Source organism: Simochromis diagramma, unplaced genomic scaffold, assembly GCF_900408965.1.
Source record: "Simochromis diagramma unplaced genomic scaffold, fSimDia1.1 OVJJ01000704.1, whole genome shotgun sequence".
NCBI lineage: Eukaryota > Metazoa > Chordata > Actinopteri > Cichliformes > Cichlidae > Simochromis > Simochromis diagramma.
Window position 1 is genome coordinate 24213 of NW_024387497.1, and position 20539 is coordinate 44751.

Below are 20539 nucleotides of genomic sequence, written 5' to 3' on the forward strand. Positions count from 1 at the left end.
AGGGGGCAGCACAGACTACACTGAAAGTGTGTATTAGTGTGTTTTAGAATGAGCGACTCTACACACTAACAGGATGTAACAGGGTGTAACAGGATGTAAAGTGAGATTCAAACCAGAGACACGCGTATGACAGCGAATCAGAAGCTTTATTCAGAGCAGAAGCTTACAGCAGAAGTATTTCATTGGTTTCAACTCTTTCCAATGAGATCACACGGACAGACAGCAGGTGGTCATGTGACCCAGTGAAGGGGAGAACATCTTAATGAGTACAGATCATATCTGACTTTAATCAAAATCATTCTCACATTATTTCAGTCGTTTCTGTTGGAGGTTCGTTGTCTTTGTTTTTACTTGTTTACATTTTTAAATAAATATAATCCCTCCTGTCTGTGGAAAGAGGCTCTCTTCTCTTAGCGGGTTGCGTTTCAGCTCAGATCTACCTAGCAACTGATGATGTGTGAAGCAGTGTTATTCCTGGTTGGTTTCCAGGTGCAGCTGTATGCAGACGAGACCACGCTGTGTGTGCTGAGCAGGTTATCAGGGAGTGAATCGTGCTCGTTATTGGAGGTGTTTCCACGTAGAGGCTGTGTGCTCAGCTCTTTGCACTGATCCTCACTGAGCTCCTTAAACTCAGCTTCCTGTTGCTGTAAGAGATGCAGGCTGAGGATGTTTGATTCATCAGTGCACAGAGCTTCAGCCTCTCTCTGACGTGCACTTTCTCTCTAAATGTCTTTCATGTATAATTCAGGATTTATGATCTTCAGTCTTTTAGTTTGGCACATGAACACAAACTTTATCTCCATTTCATTCATGTGAGTTTAACACATAGATGTTTCACTGTTATTCAGAGGTTCACACATCATCAGCTGCTGCTCTCAGAAACACGAACAACAGAACATCTCATGAAGTGAACGTGAGCTCGGACACTGGCTTTGGTTGTTCAGAGGAGGTTCAAACCAATCAGAACCCACTCTGGTGCTTTTCTATAACCAGCTTTAGTCTCAGTGACGGTGAGCACATCACAGACATATGTAGACGATCATTTAAAACGTGCTTTAGGTTTCATAGATACTTTGAGTCTGAAAAAATTTTAGAGAACAAGCTCACATCACTTCATGAAGTCTGTTTCTGCTGCTTCACTTCCTGTTTTGCACCCTCGAGTCTTTCACTATTATTATATTTCTGTATTTCGCTGCTTCTCTCTTTAATTCTTCATCATAATAATCATCTATGTTGTTCTCACAGTACTGCCCGTAGTATCGATAATTACACTGACACATTGCGAGGAACATGTCTTCTATTGTAATACAGGTTCCTCTGTCTTGTTGTTCCCCACAGTCTATCTCGGAGCACAGATAGTTTTTCGTCATTTCTTTATCACTTTTAATCAGAACCACAAACTTTCCACCTACTGCACAGTCCCCTGTGTAAATGTAAGGAGTCTGATTTGAAGGCTTTTTAGGACGAGGGTTAGCTTCCTGTGCCTCAATGCTTTGGTGAGGGTTAGCTTTATCAGTATAGGCGTGCACTGCTGTGTAAGTCTTAGACACTGGAATTCCTTTCACCTTTTGTGTACATTTGCTGAGTGTCTCTGCCACCTCATAACATGGAGGAACGCTCTTATTTAAACATGTTTTGATGGCATCGCTGACTTTCCATGCTTCGCTGTGATTCCCTTTTATCTGTCTGGCTACAGCCACAGTAATGCGCTGTGTTGACACATAATGAAATCCTGTCAGCACGTGTTTGTTCAGATGTTTAAGTTTTTTATGGTTTGAGTTTTTGGTTATGAATGCAACAACCATCCAGTCATACCTGTCATATGTCTCCTGCAGAAAAGACCAGACTTCCTTTGCTAAGACATCACGTTTTTCAGATTTATCAATAAGTGGTTTCACATCCTGTAATACATAAGTCATACTGTTGGCAATGCATCGTTTCTGGATGTCAAACATTGCTGTCATTGCTTCATACACACTGTTCATCATCTCATCATCTCTTGCTTTAGACTCTATGTCCTTCAGTGTGTAGTAGTATTCATTCATCATGTTGCCCTTGATGATAAGTGTAAGAATGAGAAACATATATTCTAAGATTTCTTTCTCGTGACATTTAACATGTTCAGCCAGTTCGTCCCCGAGGTTATTAATGAAGCTCTTCCCTGTTTTTTTCAGTAACTCTCCCATTTCCCGAGGAGCCTTTTCATATTTTGAGTAGGCTTCTATAAAGTTTTGTTTGTGTTTTTTCTTTTCAACATCATCCTTTGCCCCAGCGAGACTGCCCAGCAGTGTTTTGTATTCAGTCCAGGCGAGCCTGATGTCCAGCTCTGGCTTGTGGTAGACACCAGCTGCCCAGATATTCCACTTCTGTTCCATATGATACTGGTCAAGCTTAGCATCGAGTTTGTCAAATTCTTCCTTGATATCTTTCAGTACTGATTTATCATTAACATGATTGTCTATCACTATCACTAATGTCATTATTAAGGAAAAAACAGAACCTACTACTGGCACAACATTAACCATAGACTGAGCAACTTTAAATATATCAGAACTAACGTCTGACAAACCTTTCATCAGATCCCCAATGTTTTTGATTAATGTTTGACAAGTTTGACCAACATTTTTGATGTCTTCTGCTTTTTTTAAACCACCCCTTAGTGCACTTGTAAGGTTTTTTTTGTTTTCTTTTAGTTTCTTGAGAAACTCATTCTCACGCTCGCTCTGGTTGGGAGATGTGGAAATGGTCACAGTGGAGATGAGGATGTAGGACATCAGCAGCAGCAGCAGCAGCGGGCCAACAGACTCCATGTCTGAAAATAGACACAAACACAATGCAGAGATCTTCATTCATTAACTCTCCACATGAAACAATCAGGCTCTTAATTTAAATTCACCACTCAAGGTTAAAGTACAAATAGTGTAATAACAGTAGATTATTACTAAACATCATACACGTTGCTATCTTTAATCACGATCTGCTAAATTTTGTTTGAAAAGTCACCATTAGGTGGCAGCGTTTGATGAGAAAGCATTAGTGCATCTGCTTCTACAGTAAGGAACAAGAAACTGGGGCCAACTTTAGCTCAGTGGGAGAGCAGGCACCCACATGGTGCATAGCTGAAGAGCTGTAGCTCATTGCTGCGTGTCTTTCCCCTCTATCTTCACTTTTATCATCCAACAAACAGCCAAAAACATAATATTTAAAAAAGAAAAAAGAAAAGAAATGCAGTATTTGTGAACTGTTACTAAGATGTGTTTAACCCATTTCTGTAATATGAAATGATGATAAATGTACATAAACAATAATAATAATTATAATATTTTTGTTTTATACTGACTATTATCCTATTTGTGACATTAATCATGGATGTGAATTTATAAACAGGTTTAGCAGTTCTAGCAGATAATATAACAGGATTATGGACAGAAAGACAATCGGACAAATAAAACAAATATACTAATAATCCAGTATATAAATTTGGAGATATATATATACCTGATGGAGGCGTGGACAGGTGAAGATCCTGAAGCTGGGATCAGAGAGAGGAGCTGTCAGCTTGGATGTGGTGATGTCTGAGTCTGAGGAGGCGGTCTGGATGCTGCTGTGTGTCAGAGAGAAGCAGACATTTTTATAAGACCCTGAAAAGCCACACCTCTGATGTCATACTCACTTGTGTGAGTTTTATCTCTCAGGTGCTGTGTATAGGTGTGCTTGGTTACAGGTCGTGTCTGTTTGCCCTCCACCCCTTTCTTTCTGTCTGTGTTCTTTTCTTGTTCTTCTCCATCCCACGCATCCGCTCCAGCGTAACATCCACACAGACACTAATGTGAATAATAAAATCAATATTAACAAGAGGAGCCTACAGAAAGTCTACGGTGCTCCTCTTGGGTGTTTGGCACAGCAAAGCATTCAGACCATTATTCCGGAAAGGAAAGGACAGATTTATTAAAAACAAACATTTTCCTCTCGGCTCAACTCAAGGATGGACTCGAGATACAACATTCACTTTATTTATGAACAGGTACGTCACAGAAAGGTAATGCAGTTTGGGAATGTGTGCGATAGGCCATGGCAGACTGGCCACAATTTCTCTCCAAGCTTTCTCACCCAGCTCCCTCCTCTGAGCTTCTCTTCTTCTGTGCAGAGGGATCAAAAACAGGTAAAGAGCATCAAAACACACGACAGTCAGTAACGCAACAACTTAGCACACCTGAGGGATCTCTTTCACCTTAGGTGGCAGACAGGTAATCACCCTTTGCTCACAGATGAGTGGAGTCAAGTGGGCATCCCAGAGGACGGCTGCCCCCAACATGAACAAGAACAGTTAGTTCATTCACACAGACACACACAATAACAGGATGTAACAGAATGTAAGGTGAGACAAATCAGAGACAGAGATCTGACTTTTGGCATCAGCCTTACAAACGGACTGATCACAGCTTTGTTTTTTGAGATTAATACTGCTTTCTACTGGATGATTGCAAAGCCAGCCCAACACTTCATTAGTTATTTAGCTTCTAATGAACAAAATTTGGTGTAAAACATAATTTTAACTAACTTGTACATGACCCTGCATGACCCAGCACTGAACACCAATTTCCTTTTGTAGACATAGTGTGACCCAATAGAACATCTAACCAGAGCATATGAGGCAAATGATAAATTATGAATGAGACAAGTTAACACATGTTTGTGGGTCTCCTGCAACACTCAGGTCTTGCTGTGCTATATACAAGTATCCAGGCTACATAATGGCATCATTATATGTAATATAGATAAGGGGCCTTATATGTACCTGTGTGCCAAATGTGCCAGGAGCTTGTGGGCAGTTTTTGCTGATATGTGATGCAGATTGTTTTACTAATGCTAAGTTTTTGAGGGTGACGTGCTGCTATGTTGATGAGCATAAAATGAGGAGTCACGAGTCTCTAAGAACCCACAACAGAAACCTGTGGGAAAGATTTGAACCAATCAAGCTGCTGCAAGGCAGGAGTTAAACACAGTTTGAGCTGTGTGGTGTCTCATACATTACTCATTGGTAATAAAGATGGAGGAGACTGGCGCTCTTTCAGAGGTGTGGTGAGAGGGACTAGAGACAGGTGGTCATTTCAGTCTCTCAGACATTAATCAAACTGTAATGTTAGGATTTTATATTTATCTGACAGTTTGTAACAGGCAAAATATATGATCGTTAAATAAATGAGTCACTACAGCAAATTAAACAACCCAGAATTATATGTAGGACTTCACCTTAGTGTAACCTTAGTTATGGCATGTATGTTTTATTTGTGTAGATTATAATATGATCTATTATAGATTATAGGCTTTTCAATATTCCTTCATCATTTTACACATTTGAGTTTATATATATATATATATATTATATACTTTATTGTCACTTACCTCACTTTATCATTTTATGTGTAACATTTCGGTTAATTTTTATGGCATTTTGTAAGATCAGTTTGGTTCCTATCTAGTGTTTACAGTGGGACTGTTTATGGTGTGACGAGCACCTGTAGGGAAGTCGAAAAGTAAAAAGTTACAAGTACAATGTCCTGCCATGTTGGTGTTTATCATGGAAGATCATTGTTAAGATGCAATACACCAACAGTCTAAAGAGAGAACACTACAAAAACAAGAAACTCGGGTTACATTAGCTACTCCTTGAGCAGACATCCTAGAATAAATCCAATACTCAATTTCCAGGACAGCACAGCTTTATCTTAGCACTTCATATAATTACACTATCATTAATATAAGTAACAGAAAACATCTATGTAGCGGTACTATCAGTAATTTTTTTGTAATATTAGAGTTATTGCTGGTAGCAGTAGCTCTCAGTAAGTTCACTTTGGTGTGTTTCCCACAATGCAAATTTCTAACTGTAACAATGAGTGAGAAGCTTATCTTCAAACAGCGACAGAAATTGTAGGTGATACCATCACAACTACTCAAATGTGAATATGGTGTTTCCAGTTAAAACTGCAGCTGTTATCACCCTGAGTATATTTTATTCAAATAAGCCATCAGGACGTTACCTACAGGCAGGCCCGGCCCTAACCAATCTGGCGCCCTAGGCAAGATTTTAGGTGGCGCCCCCCTACATCGGCAGTGTAGTGTATGTACTCACAAGAAACCGAATAGCTTTGTCTTTGACCTTTTTTTTTTTACTTAAAGAAAGCAAATTCACAATCAGAATAATTAACAAGATAAAAAAATATATGAATAAATAAATGAATACAAAAAATAAAAAAATGAATATATGAAATACAATAACACCGCTTGATGCTGCTGCAAAACTGGTGGGTTGTGGTGCTGAGGTGGAGGCAACAGGAAGACCGCTTGATGCTGCTGCATCGTGGCTGGGTTGTGCTGCTAAAGCTGCATCACTGGTGGGTTGTGCTGCTGAAGTGGAAGCAGCAGCGGTAGATGTGGTAGATGGCCCAGGGGTGGGATTTAGAAACTTCAACAGTGCATCTGAAGAGAGGAGTATGTGACACCACTGAGTATTAAAGTCTAATAATAAAAACATATGATTCCAGGAATAAAATGAAATGATATAATATAAATGAAAAACCAAAGAGATATATGTATGATGTTAACTGATATGCAAATTAGATTAGATTCAATTTATTGTCATCATTACAGTGAAATGCTGAATAGCAGAATGCAAAGTAACAGTATAATATCATATGAGAATGTTATGTTATGGTTATCTTTGACCGAATCACAGCAGAGCTCATATTAAAAAACAGCATTCCCTCTCATGTGATATTGCTTAATTAACATTAATGATGTGCACTAACAACTAGGCTTACAACTATAATATATACAGGGGTGGAAAAGTGACTATTACCTGCAGGATAAACGTTAGCTAACCAGAAGGCAATAACAATGTAAACAAAAAACACCTGCTTAAAAGATGAATACAAATGAGGAATGGTGGGAAAGGTGGGAGTACTGTAATTACCTAACGTTACATTATTATTTTCCATAACAATTTAGCCCCCTCCACAATATTAACTGACGTTAAAACAGTTAACTAGCTATTTATTGATTAGCAATTAGCGAATCATGTAACATTAGCTTAATGCTAAAAATTTAGGTTACTATCACATTCAGACAAATAATTTCATGTAGGCTAACGTTACCTACCTCTGTCTTTTTCTCGTTTTCTTTTTTCTTCCCTGGGCACCTGACAGTTTTGGCCGTTTTGACATCTTGTGTTGATTTTTTGATGTGGTGACGTCCAAAAGGAACCATGATACGGGAAGGGAGGGGGCGCACCGTGCGGGGAGGGGGGGGGGGGGGGGCGTAATGTTCTAACAAATAATATTTCTATTAAATAAGCTTTACTTTGCATTTTAATTAACGTGGGATTATTTTTTGTATTTAGAAATAATAGTACCAACTTTTTTTTTTTTTTCAACATTTGTGGGACTGGCGTGGCGCCCCCTGATGGACGGCGCCCTTAGCATTTGCCTATACGGCCTATGCCACGGGCCGGCCCTGCCTACAGGACACAGCTGTGTTCACCTGCTGTCTACAAATTTAGTTCCAGCTGACACACACTGCATCATTCTGTGATCACTCATTAATACTTATTATATTATACTAATACTTATTCTTTACCTCCATTAGAAACATGGCAGACAGAAGGAGCAAACTGAATTTATCTCACAGGAGTCACAAACAAACAGGATTAGACTCATAATAAAACATCTTCATTTGGAGGGCAGACTGCAGTGTGTATATGTACACATATATACACACACACGCTTTGCATCTCGGGACCCTCAAACAGCACTATGTACCAGCAGCAGCACGCTGCGGCCACACAGTAGAGATGTGAGGGAGTACGTCACAGTCTGTTCCATCTGCGCCCGGAGTAAAAGCAACACATCGCGAGGTGCAGGGTTGTTGCAACCACTGGCCATGCCCCATCGGCCGTGGGCCCACAACTCATTGGACTTTGTTACAGGTCTACACCCATTAAACGGTAAGACCATCACCCTTTCAGTCAATGAGTGAATGGAAAACATTTTTTTTCTTTCCTAGAAGCCAGGGTGGGCCTAGGTCAAGGTCAAGTTTACTTATATAGCACATTTCCAAACAGTCCATGCCGCACAAAGTGCTCAACAATGTAAAATGCCCCTAAAATAAATAAAATATAAAACAATGCAGTAAAACATAGAAAAATAAATTAATAAATAAAATAAGTCAATAAGAACAACTAAAACAACAACAACAAGGCTGATAAACCAAAATGTTTAGGTCAAACTGTGTTAAAAGCCAGCAAATAAAAATGTGTCTTTATTAACGACTTAACATGTTCAACTGTTTGTGCGGATCTGATATTAAGAGCAAGACTATTCCAGAGTCTGGGATCTGCCACAGAGAAGGCTCGAAGTTTAGTCCGTGGAATAGTTAAGGTTAGTTTTGACAAATAAACAGGAGCACAGACAGATGAGAAAGGGCTCATATGTCTGAGGTGAGCCCCTTCTCACCTTCTGTGTTATTTAAAAACAAAAAGTAAGAGTTTAAATTGGATCCTGTAAGGAACAGGGAGCCAGTGTAGAGAGGCCAACACTGGGGTAATACGCTATGTTTGCCAACCGCCAAAAGGAAAGAATCAGAATCTGTGCTGCGTCATCTCCCAAAATGCTGCCACTCGGTCTGCCCACCTGCTGTGGATCAAATATGGGCACAACACCCTAACTTCCTTGGTTAGAGGTCAGTCTCCATGTAAAGCTTTTTTTGGTTATCAACCACCATTATTCCCATCTACAGAACTAGAACTCACAGTACCGTCCATACAACACCACCTAGAGCATTGCCATCGGGCCTGGACCCAAAGCAGAGAGGACTGCTCAGAACCACAGCCCAAAATAAGAGATACGCTGACCATCATTGCTCTCCGGCACCTGACTGCTCTCCTGGACAGAAGTTATGGCTGACAGCCAGGGACATTCCTCTAAAATCCCTCAACTACAAACTCTCACACCATTACATCGGACCCTTTGAAATAGACAAAATACTCAGTCCAACAGCAGTGAAACTCAAACTCCTTTCCACTCTTTGTATTCACCCCAGCTTTCATGTGTCGTAGATTAAAGCAGTCCATTCAAGCCCATTGTGCCCTCCATCCGACCCCCCACAAACCACCCGGTTCACTGGGTTTCCTGTTTGCAAATAAACATGTGTTAAACCTTATATTTTCTGTGCATTGATTGTGCAAGATCTGGAGAAGAGAATAGAAGAGCATCTTTGAATGTACAACACATCAAACCTGGAAGCAGCAGAAGATCACATATACATATATAGACTACACTGTAGTAGAAATGTTCTCAGTTCTGTCATATCATAATTGAGAGAAGTAGTAGTGGCTTTGTTGAATGTAACGTACCTGTACCTTCTAGAATGCAAATTTTAAAACATGACACAGTGAGAATCTTATCTTTATTATGAAAAACAGTAGCAGTTACTACAGAGGATAAGACCATAACTATTCAAATGTACAGACAGGATTGACACGTCTGCACTCAAACAGTTTTCGTCCAACTTGTTTGGCTCACTCACATATTGAACTTTCTTGGTAAAAATGAATTACTGCTCCCCTCATTCTCAAAAAAAAAAAGGAAAGTATTATTGTTCATCAGAATTCATCTCAGTGGCCACATCAACCTTCCAAAATCCATCTGTCACTTTAGCTCAAGTCCCATCAATCCATTAACAATTATTTAAATTGCACGAGTGCAGATCATCCTATCAGCTTTCCATTACCAAAGCCTGAAGGTGTCACAGGCAGCGTGCGCTGACTGCATGTAGAGTGAATACTGGACCCAAATGTAGACCAAAAAGTGGAGCGTGAAACGTAACTCGAATAGACAAAAAGCGCGCCCTTTATTGTGGCTGATAAAACGGGTACAAAAAACAAGGGGGAAGTGAATGAAAGGGAAGGTAAATGGTCTGCATTTGTATAGCGCTTTACTTAGACCCCAAAGCACTTTACACTACATTCAGTCATTCACACACTGGTGATGGCAAGCTACATTATAGCCACAGCTGCCCTGGAGCGCACTGACAGAGGCGAGGCTGCAGGACACTGGCACCACCAGTAGGCAAACATGGGGTTAGTATCTTGCCCAAGGAGTGCCGCTTCAAGAAGTGTCTGTCTGTGGGCATGAGCCACGACGGTAAGACGCCAGCCCCAAAATGTTCTCTGACACATCCAACGGCGTGTGTGTGTCAGTGTGTGTGTGTGCATCGGGAGTAGAAGAACACTGTAGAAGAATCAGTCCAAAAACAAGCTCCTCCTCTTTGCTTTCTCTTCTTATTCTTGGACTGTGAGCAGCTTTGCATGACTGACAGTTCATAATAATCCTTCTGTATCTGACTCTGGACTGACTCTGCAGGCCCTCATTCATCCTCTGGGATCAGCAAGTTTACTCTCTGTGATGTCATAGAGGTAAAAAAAAAAATTGAAAACCTGTTCAGAGCAGTCTGCAGTCTTGGCTCACACTCAGCTCGTTACGAGAAACTCTAGATTGTTGAATATGAACATCACCATCAGGAAGTGAGGAGGAGGTCACGTTTAAGCTGAAGAATCTTATTTTACTACAGCAGAAAACGCTGCAGATCCGTTTGTGTGTGTGTGTGAGAGAGAGTGAGATATGAATGGCGGGAACGTGAGAGCGTGTGCAGAGGGAGGGTAGGCGTGGGTGTGGGCGGGCCTCTGGCGCTCCAGTCCCATTGCAGAGCCGTCTGAGTGGAGCAGGCACATGTCTCAGGGGCGTGACCACGGAGTACACACAAGCCTCCCGCCGAGGCTGCATGAGGGGGAGGAGGGGAGGAGGAGGGAGGCAGCAGGTTCAGCACAGACATGAGCAGGGCTCGGATGTTTCTGTGGTCAGACGCTCAGAGTCCATGTGCAGCTTTATAAACACGTTACGTGACCTTCAGCAGCACTCGTTTGTGTCTGCATTTCCACGCTGACTCCTCTGTCTGTGTGTCTGTGCTGGTCTGTGAGCTCGCTGTGGTTCCTCGTGTAGTGTGAAGGTGATGGCGGCTGCTCTCCTTGTTCCTGTCTTGGTGACCCAGTTTGTGAACTGGCAGCAGCCTTGCTGTGTGCGAGCACAGACTCACAAACTACACATTCAGCCTGAGTCTGAGCAGCAGAACATGAAGGTGATCACAGCTCGCACTGGTCGTGTGTGTGTGTGTGTGTCACGTGCAGCTCTGACATGTGCAGACAAACATCATCCTCTTATAACAAACAAACAAAGAATCAGGGGTTTCCTCCTGTTAGTGTTTCTGACTCCTCGCCGTGTCCATGAACACATCGTTAGTCAACACTAATGCTCTGTGAAGGTCGCTGCATGTCACGAGGTGAAAGGTCACTGTGTTTGTCCCAACCTCAGTGGGGGTGGGGTCAGGTAGTTAGTGATATTGTATCATACAGGGACACCAGAGGCTGATCAGATAAATTCTAATATTTTGGGAACACTACAAAACAGAGGGCCCGTCTCTCCAGCGTGGTCCTGACATAACGTCAAACGCCATCAAACACGGCGGTAAAAACAGGGCTGTAGCCTCCCACAGAGATCAAACCTGCTGCTGTGCCGATAGTAGTAATATACCTATAGCTTTTTTTGCCCCCCATACCCCCACTTCCCCTATCCCCCTCCGCGTTCATGTGCGTGCACGTGCGCGTGAACGGACTTTTTGCGTTTTATTTAATGAAACCATTATGTGTTTAAATTAAACTCTTTTTAAAGGATTGTATAGGTCTCAGAGCTCTGTTATTTAGACATAGATGATTTAATTTAACTAGTTTAGGGGTATTTTAACTAGTTAGGAGCATTTTGCTTTTTCTTTAGTGCTCTGAAACACACAGAGGCTAATAGTTTCAAACAGAGTGCCACAAATAACAGGTATCCCTTTAGAAATAAACAGTGATACTTCTAAAAACCGTGTATTCCCACACAGCATTTAATTTAGGAAGATTTCACTTTTCTAATCGTTTCACAGGCTAATAGTTTTTAAATAGAATACCACAAACAACATGTATCCCTTTAGAAATAAACTGTGATACTTCTAAAAGCACACATATTCACACCTAGCCACACTAGCACTGTATCAACCCCCAATGTTCCTTGTATAGGTATAGGTATAGGTATATTACTACTCGCGAGTTTCCCTGTGAATTTCCCATTACGTCGTAGCGCACTCGGTGCTTGCTTGGAAGTTTAGGGTTTTTTTTCGCTGTAAAAAGAAGTTTTCTTCCCACGCACAACGAACGCTAATGTTTTTGTCACTTTTTATGGAATCAAACTCAAAATAAGGTCAGTACTTCCACGCTTTAAACGCTGCACGCTCATACTCTCTCCCGCACTTGATATATTATCCATTGTTTATCTGCACACAGCTGTTGTCACGAACGTCGCACTTGCTTACGTCACTGTCATGAGACACTCTCGCAAAAAAATCACGGTTTTAGTAACGCAGTAACACAGCGTTCCTACGGGAAAGTAAGGGTAATCTAATTACCGTTTTTGCAATAGTAATCCCTTACTTTACTCGTTACTTGAAAAAAGTAATCGGATTACAGTAACACGTTACAAGAAACGCGTTACTGCCCATCTCTAGTCATCACTTTGTTGTTCTCCTTCCTGCAGCATTTGAATATTTCAGCACTAAACTGATGTTTCTTCAAAGCTCATTTCAACCTGTTGAAGTAATGAATAAAAGTGCAGACTGAGTGTGAAAGTGAATCTTTATGTTTTGTTTCTTTGTAGTGGTAGCGTAGGTGTTTAGATTTTGTTTTGTACGTGTTTTGGAGTTTTTACGTGCTTCTGAGTTTTTACGTGTTTTGGAGTTTGTACGTGCTTTGGGGTTTTGTACGTGCTTCGGAGTTTGTACATGCTATGGAGTTTTTACGTGTTTTGGAGTTTTTACGTGATTTGGAGTTTGTACGTGCTTTGTCTCTAGGGGCCACCGTAAATATACTTTTATTTATTCACTCCACATAAAATGTAATAAATAAATCATATATTACAATAACCAAGTATTCACAGTTCAGCTTTTAACTATTGAAATTTTCAGCTTTTTCCTTTTAAACAAATTTAAAGTGAAACAACACAAAACACTGCAAACCACAACACAATTAAATATAAATTAAAATATGAAAACAAAAAGAAGATGCACATTCTCTGTCATATGGGCCTGCATGAATAAACTTTCTGAATCCTTTATCATCCGCAACTGAAAATAGTTGTGGATGATTACTATACCTTTCTAATGTGACGTTGTTGTCCCTGGCTCTTTCTCTCTCTCTCCCTCCCGCTCTGTTCCTCTACTACTGCGAGTGTAACTACCACCCCTCCCCCCTCTTCCCAGCGCAAAGCACAAGGCTCGTGTGCGGAGTGAAGCGGAAAAAAAGTGCGAGAGAGAGGGTGAGAGAAAGAAAAAAAAAAAAACACGGCTCGCGATAAGCCGTGTTTCACGTCACATCGTTCACGTCAAAGAGTTGGCTCTAAGAGCCATTTCGTTCGCGACCGACACATCACTACATGTCATGCCTGCTGCTAATGTACAAAGTCATTTACTGGACATTAATGTTTGCACTAAATTACCAGACTGTAAATACTGTTATATTATATTATACCTTTTGCCCTCAAACTACCATAGGGTAAATACTATTTTTTATTTACTGTGCTACGTGCCTTCTTTTTACTTTATACTTTTATTACGTTTACTATGGTTATTATGTTACTATGCTGCTTCTTGTTTTATTGCTGCTGGCCTCTGTGAGCTACCAAGCAAATTTCATTGTATAACTACAAGGACAATAAAGTTCTTCTTTATCTTATCTTTATCTTTTACATCAGGGGATATGACGGGTGAAACTCAAAACATAGCTCTCAGCTCTCCAAGCAAGATGTCAGTATTAAATAAAACGGTCCAGTTATGAAGCTGAACAAACCGATTTACTCAGGAACAAATCAAACACTGAAATAAACCAAACAGTAACATTTTAAGTTATCTTAGTGATTTGCCATGTTTAACCTGAGTAGCTAAAGACCGCGGGGGTTTGAAAATGATGTGCCGGGAGTTCGCTGTTCCCACCGGCTCTAGTGAGGCTTGAACCCCAGCTAGCTATCACGCTGGTGGGTAACAGACGTCTCCGAAAACATCGGAGCACTTTTGCAAATATGTGGTGTCTTGATAAACCGAGCAGATATTTGAAGTTTACACAGCTACATTCTCACCTGAAAATATCTTAAAAGTTTATTTTGTGACCCAGGAAGAGTAATATTTAAAAGTTTTTAGCCGCAGTCCTCCACCATTGACGCGTCTGAGTTTTGGACAAAATGCATTCTGGGATATATAGCATGCTCGATAAAAAAGGAGGAGCGAGACCACATCCGGGAATTTTGAGCGTACTTGGCTTGATGGGTACTTTGAATTGGAACAGTACTTGGTCTGTAACTGATGATGTATCACAAGTCCACAAGAACACAAGTACGCATATTGAGAAACAGCCTCGAAGTTCAGTTTGTGCCAGTATAATTTTGTTTTGGTTGTCAGTGAATTATCAACTAGTAAAAAGCTGCCGCACCAGACAAACCAGTGTTCCATGTTAACTGGTTTTTATTCATGTTTTTCACTCTCTGTGTTCCAGATGTTGGCTCTGCAGATTCCTCATTTTTATTGAACGTTTGTCTCTGTTTGTCAGTGTTTCTGATATTTGATTAAAGACCTTGGCAAAAAAAGCTTTCCAGTTTGTGCACTGTAAAACCAAATAAGTTCACAGAACTCAAAAATTGTTGTGTAACAGATTACACAACAATTTTTTAGTGATGTTTTTAAAAGTTTTAAGTTTAACTAAAATAAAAATTATAGCTGCAGTTGCCTTAAATTACCTCAATGTTAACTCATAAATGTTGATATTCCTCAACTTATAATTAGGAAGTAATAAACTCAAAATGTTCAATATTTTTCAACTTAATTAAGGTGGGAAATACACTCAAAATATTTTACATATTGCAACTCATACAATGTGGGAAATAAACTCAAACTTTTTCATATTTTCTAACTTATAATATGGGAAATAACACTTAAAATCTTCAATGTTTTTAAAATACTGTGGGAAATACACTTACAAATAATTCTAAACTGTTTGCCCAGTAAATTATAATCAGCTAAAAGTGTTAGAAAACATGAAAGTAACAACACTAACAATTTAACAACTTTTTATTAAACACAATGTGCTTTTAAAAAGGCACAAACAACAGAGCTCACTCATAAAAAAGTGCTTCATAAATAAAACGAGAAAAAGACTCCAAGGGTCTCCATCTCAATTCTAAAATTCAATAACATTTTCAGTATTAACAGCAATTGCAGCTATTAGAACATTGAGGCATTTAACACTTACTGTACCTTGACAGCTGCAGCTCACTTTCTTTTTTAAAAATACATAAAAAACAGTACTGTTTCCACTGCTGTACTTATAGGGAACAAACATCAAGGCAGTGCATTTATGTATTAGGCAACAGAACATTAAATATGAATAGTGCATGAACTGAACAGTTATTCATCTTAAATGTGAGGTAGAAGAGGCAAATGGTAAAAAATGGTTTAAAAAAATGGTATAAATAAAACAAAACAAAACAAGAAAAACCTTCAATACTTAGCTTAACGAGTTGTCTATTCCAAGTGATTCACTTGAACAAATTCTTCTGCATCAGTAAGCGACCTAACAGTGGTTTGTTGTATTCAAGGCACATCACAACCTTCTGGATACATGTTAATAAAAGCTCGAGAGTCTGCGTATTGTAGGTCTAGTACACAGAACTACCCAAAAAGCAGGAGAAATGAGGCATCCAGATTTGTACTGGTTTATACAACTGTACATAATTGGGAACAAACATCAGGTAGTGCATTAAGGTATTAGGCAACACAACGTTAAACATGAATAGTATTTCATCCTCAACGACAATGCAGATGCTTTCGGGACTGAAGAGGGCCGAATCAGTAGTGTCATCCGTGACAACTGTCTGCAAAACAAAAATAATACAAGAATGAGTTCAGCCCCACAAGGACACAAATCATGCTATTGATTAGAGGTGTGAATCTTCATAAGTCGCACGTTTCTTTTAGGATTATAATGTCAACGATTTAATTTGATATGGCGATACATCATGATGCATTACAATAATCTTAATTTGGGTTTGGTTTCAAAACATATGTTTAAATAAATGTTTTCAGTAATGAATATATGCCAAGATATTTGTTTTTGTTATTTACCAAACATTTCTCTGACCACAACATGGCACCTCCAAAAAAATAGAACACTTGAATTTTAAAAGGGAGATAGTTTTTATCTGTGGATTTGTTTTTGTTTAATAATCTTTCGACTATTTTCATGTTTTCTGGTTTATGCGTAACAATCTTCTTGCAATCTTATTCAACAATAGTTGATATATGGGAGAAAACAAGTCAGATGTGTTGAACCTCCTTCCTGATATACACCCTGGTTCTCCTTGAGTTCTGAGCGATGTCATATGTTCGACTGAACAGCTAGGCAAAGGGGTTGATGCTGAGGCCAGTACACTTACATCACAAGTCCTGAATAACGTGGAGGCATCTTCACGCAGGTACACAGGAAGTGCACAAAGGACGAGGGCCCGTCTTGTATTTACATCATGCTGTTCCTAGATGAACATACAATATCTATTAGAATAGTATTTACACAAATGCAGAGTAAAAACAAAGTGTTGGATAGCCATGTTCTGATTGTCATTGTTATAGATCAGGGGTGTCCAAACTTTTTGTGTAACGGGCTAAACTTGTCAATCTAGAAGGGTAACCCTACCCTACCCTAGCCATAGATGTAGGGTAGGTAATCCAGTATTTTGGATTTTTTTTGGATATTTTGATAGGATAGATTTTGTCAAGATGTCCTTCTCCTAAAATGACAACCTTGTATCCATGGCATAATCACCGAGTTCGACCAGTGTGTAATGTTAGGCTGAATCAGGCGATGCATTTTTCCGCAAGCCTTGACTTGTAGAGCTCGCTTAGTGGAATACCCCTGTAAACTGTTAACCCTTTAAGACCTACCATAGAACCAAGTCCGCCAGAGCTTATATTATATTTTTACATGTTGTGGAGCCATTTTTGGGAGCATTTCAAGTTGCTATACATCAACACAACCATTATAGCCCAGATTTTAATAATATGTATTCATTAAGTGCATAGTAATTACATAAATTGCAAAAAAGTGCAATAAACTACAAAAAATTTTTTAAATCGTTTTTGTTTTTTTAACATATATTTCTAGTTAGAGAAATTTAAGAGGCTTATCCCTCAAAACTGTAAATACAAAAAAGTTGCACAAAATAGTTTCCTACCACAGGAAATTTATTTTGAGTGTCTTCATAGTTTTATTTTTGAAATACACAAATTTTTATACACTGCAGGAAAAACGAAAATAAATATTATACTGCAAATTTGCAAAAAAGCAGCATATGCATCAAAATAAACTATTTCCAGCAGTGCAATATGAGTCCTAAGCATCCCAGAAAAGACACAGAAAGTCATAAAGTCAAAAATAACTTTTAAAAACAGCAGTATAGGCCATGAGGCCCTGATGGTAAAAAAAAAAAACTACATTTCCGCGAAAATGACGTCACTTCCGGTTTCAGGCAGGTAATGGCGGACATGCAAAAGTTCGCGCTGACGTCTATTCCATCGTGGGAAGTGTTATGAACAGCTGATCGGATCGGCAAAGCGTGTTTCTGGAATATTATGTTTGTGTTGCTGCAAGTGGTTTTTATGCAGTTTTTGCAAAGCTATATGTGGAAGGAAACTGTGACCTAGGACAAGCTGATGGCATAAGATGTAAGTACAACTCCTCCGGTTTCATATGCAAAAAAAATTATTGCGCTAGCTTATGTGGTTGCAGAGCTACCGGGATTTAAAAATAGTTACGCAAAACAGAGCGTGCCCGCTCCGACCGGCTCTAAAGGGTTAAAAGGATTTCGAGATTATCTCACAACCACACATTTGAGACTACGAAAAAATACAAACATGTGTCTAATTACCATCATGATAACACACTCATGTTGTTTATTATTGTTCGCTTCATGCTAGCACACACACACACATAGCTCAACAGCGTAAACTACTGACTGTGTAACACGGACACTTACTGAAATAAGTATACTCACAATACGCACGTGCATTACCGGCGAATACGACAACCGGTAGAAACGGACAGTAGAAAGTTTTAGTAGAAAGTTCAAACGCAAGGAGCTAGAACTGCCACCGTCAACTTCCCGGGCAAGAATACAATGCATTATGGGAGATGTTGTCCCCCACGGAAAACCGCCAAAACGTTACACCGTTCTAATTTGAAATAACATTACATATTTGTCACATTCGAAAACTTCTAAAATTACAATTACTTGGATTCGAATTTATTTATAACAAACATTCACTGTGCACAAAGTACGAATATATTTCCAGTAAAAAATAAAAAATAATGTTTATCGAAATTAAATTTAAACAAAACAAAAACACGTTAGACTTACCAAATTTAGGGCAGTTGATGAAAAAAAATAAGGTGGTAGTCGTGGTGGGTTGAAGTTGGGGACTCTTAATCCACACGGGCTGGCCAAATCTTCCCCGCATCAAGGTAAATTCAAGATGGCTGACTCAGCTTTCCTGAGGGAGCGACAAGACACCACCCACCAGAACGTCACTAATATATGCTTCTTAAACAAATTAGCTAAAAAATATTGAGCCCTATTCAATTAAAGTTGCATAAAAGCCAACAGAGCTCAATACTTTATAATTTGCTCAACTTCAAAACGACATTTGAGTGTTATGAGCTTATTAGTTATGAGCTAGAACAACTGTTAGGGATTACAGTGTGCTAGTGCAAATGCAGACACATATCATTATGTTTTTCAGACCACAATTATTTTAATTAACTCAGATTAACTGGTGATGGTCGCAGACAGTTGATGGATATTGTGAAAAAATAAATCATCTTAAATAATCAATCTCAGGTAATATCAAATGTCACCACTGTGTATTTGTAATGTTTTATTAAACCTGGGAATTTAATTCTGGGAATGAGAGTCATTTAGCAATTCACTACAGAGACCTCAAACAATAAATATACTTATCATCTCTACCTTCATTTTAGTCCAATGATTGTCTCAAAGAAACGTACTAGTACACATAGATGAGTCAAATTGACCATCCCAGCCTTGCCGTGATGGTCCATTTGATTCACCTTTTATTGTTTATTTTATTTTCACTTACTGAATACGGGACAGACTTGACTGGGGGAAAGAAGGGGAGAAAGAAAGAGGGAAAGAGAAACAGCTGAGAAGAGGGACGGGGAGAAGGGCAAAAGACAAAAACCAACAGAATGAGCAGAAAAAAAAGAAAAAAAATGCATATATCAATCACCTGGATCACCTGCTGAGAAAGAAAAAAGAAAACAAGCAGAAGAGAACAAGAGTAATAGAATAAACAACATCACAATGATATATGGGAATATGACAGTAAATACTAAATATTAAACATTATTGTGCAGCACATAAGATCAACAGAACACAGTGTGCTTTGAGGTAGGAGCCAAAAAGGGTGTAGTTTGTGGGTGTGATCACCCGTGTGTACACCTGTGAGCATGGACGCGCTTGTTTTTTTTTTTTAAAAGGTTCCTTCATGTAATGATCTGCTAGAGGGTGTGGGGGGGCCACAGCCCCGTCCTCCAGGGCATGAAGCAGGTATGGAGGAGATCAAAACTCCAGACATCCAGAGGCCCCCAGAACACAAGAGACCAAGGAAGACCAACAGAGGGGCAGCCGCGCCACTGTCCCAGAAAGAGCTGAGGAGAGTCCCAGATGAGGGCTCACTCAGCAGCCGCGGAGCAGAAGCCAGGGGGAGTTGCAGTGACGCGCCCGTGAGCTCCGACGGCAGCCAGCCGTGCCTGAGTGACCGAGCCCCAGGCCGAGAGGCCGGGGGCACCCCACCTCCGAAGTGGCCCGAGCGAGCCCCAGGCTCCAGGCCCCGATAAGCGGCTGCCAAGGAGTGAGCCGGTGTGTACCTGGATCACACTGATAAATAAAGCACTTAGCATTAGATGAGTCAGATTGGATACAATTTTAAGGAACCTGGATGAAATCATGTGTTTCTTGTAGGCTGACAGGTGAGCAGAGTGTATGCAGGTAAAATGAGGGTCTGTTGAGCTGATCGTTGGTGTCAGGAGGAAAATGTCAGCTTGTTATTACGTTCTGGGTTATGTTACAGAGACACAAGACCAGGCAGAATTTTAATGAAAGTTGTTTCTTGAAAAGGGGGATTTAGACACAGACATACTGAAACACTGAGGACAAGACAGACCATGTAATATACTACCAACAGACTCATAACTAACAATACATAGAATAACCTAAACTAGACTTAAAGGCAACCTGTTAATAATACTAAAACTTAACATCCTTTAAATATACCT

At 39.8% G+C, this 20539-nt stretch overlaps 1 protein-coding gene and 2 long non-coding RNA genes across 3 annotated transcripts; 1 reads left to right on the top strand and 2 right to left on the bottom strand.

Moving 5' to 3' along the window:
- Positions 1 to 134: 134 nt before the first annotated feature.
- Positions 135 to 3586, bottom strand: LOC120725657. Its single transcript, XM_040018638.1, has 2 exons — positions 3499 to 3586; positions 135 to 2812 (listed from the first exon to the last, which is right to left on the bottom strand). Exon 2 carries the CDS (start codon positions 2808 to 2810, stop codon positions 1137 to 1139), a length of 1674 nt encoding a protein of 557 aa, XP_039874572.1. The 5' UTR covers positions 2811 to 2812; positions 3499 to 3586; the 3' UTR covers positions 135 to 1136.
- Positions 3587 to 5070: 1484 nt separating this feature from the next.
- LOC120725660 lies at positions 5071 to 16879 on the top strand. Its single transcript, XR_005694169.1, has 3 exons — positions 5071 to 5082; positions 11803 to 11806; positions 16507 to 16879. It is a non-coding gene; the product is annotated as an uncharacterized LOC120725660 (long non-coding RNA).
- Positions 16071 to 19388, bottom strand: LOC120725659. Its single transcript, XR_005694168.1, has 3 exons — positions 19342 to 19388; positions 18603 to 18735; positions 16071 to 16721 (listed from the first exon to the last, which is right to left on the bottom strand). It is a non-coding gene; the product is annotated as an uncharacterized LOC120725659 (long non-coding RNA).
- Between the last annotated feature and the right edge of the window lie 1151 nt (positions 19389 to 20539).

Bases quoted from the DNA above. Each gene is read 5' to 3' on its own strand.
- LOC120725657 (XM_040018638.1), bottom strand. From the start codon at position 2,810: ATGGAGTCTGTTGGCCCGCTGCTGCTGCTGCTGCTGATGTCCTACATC.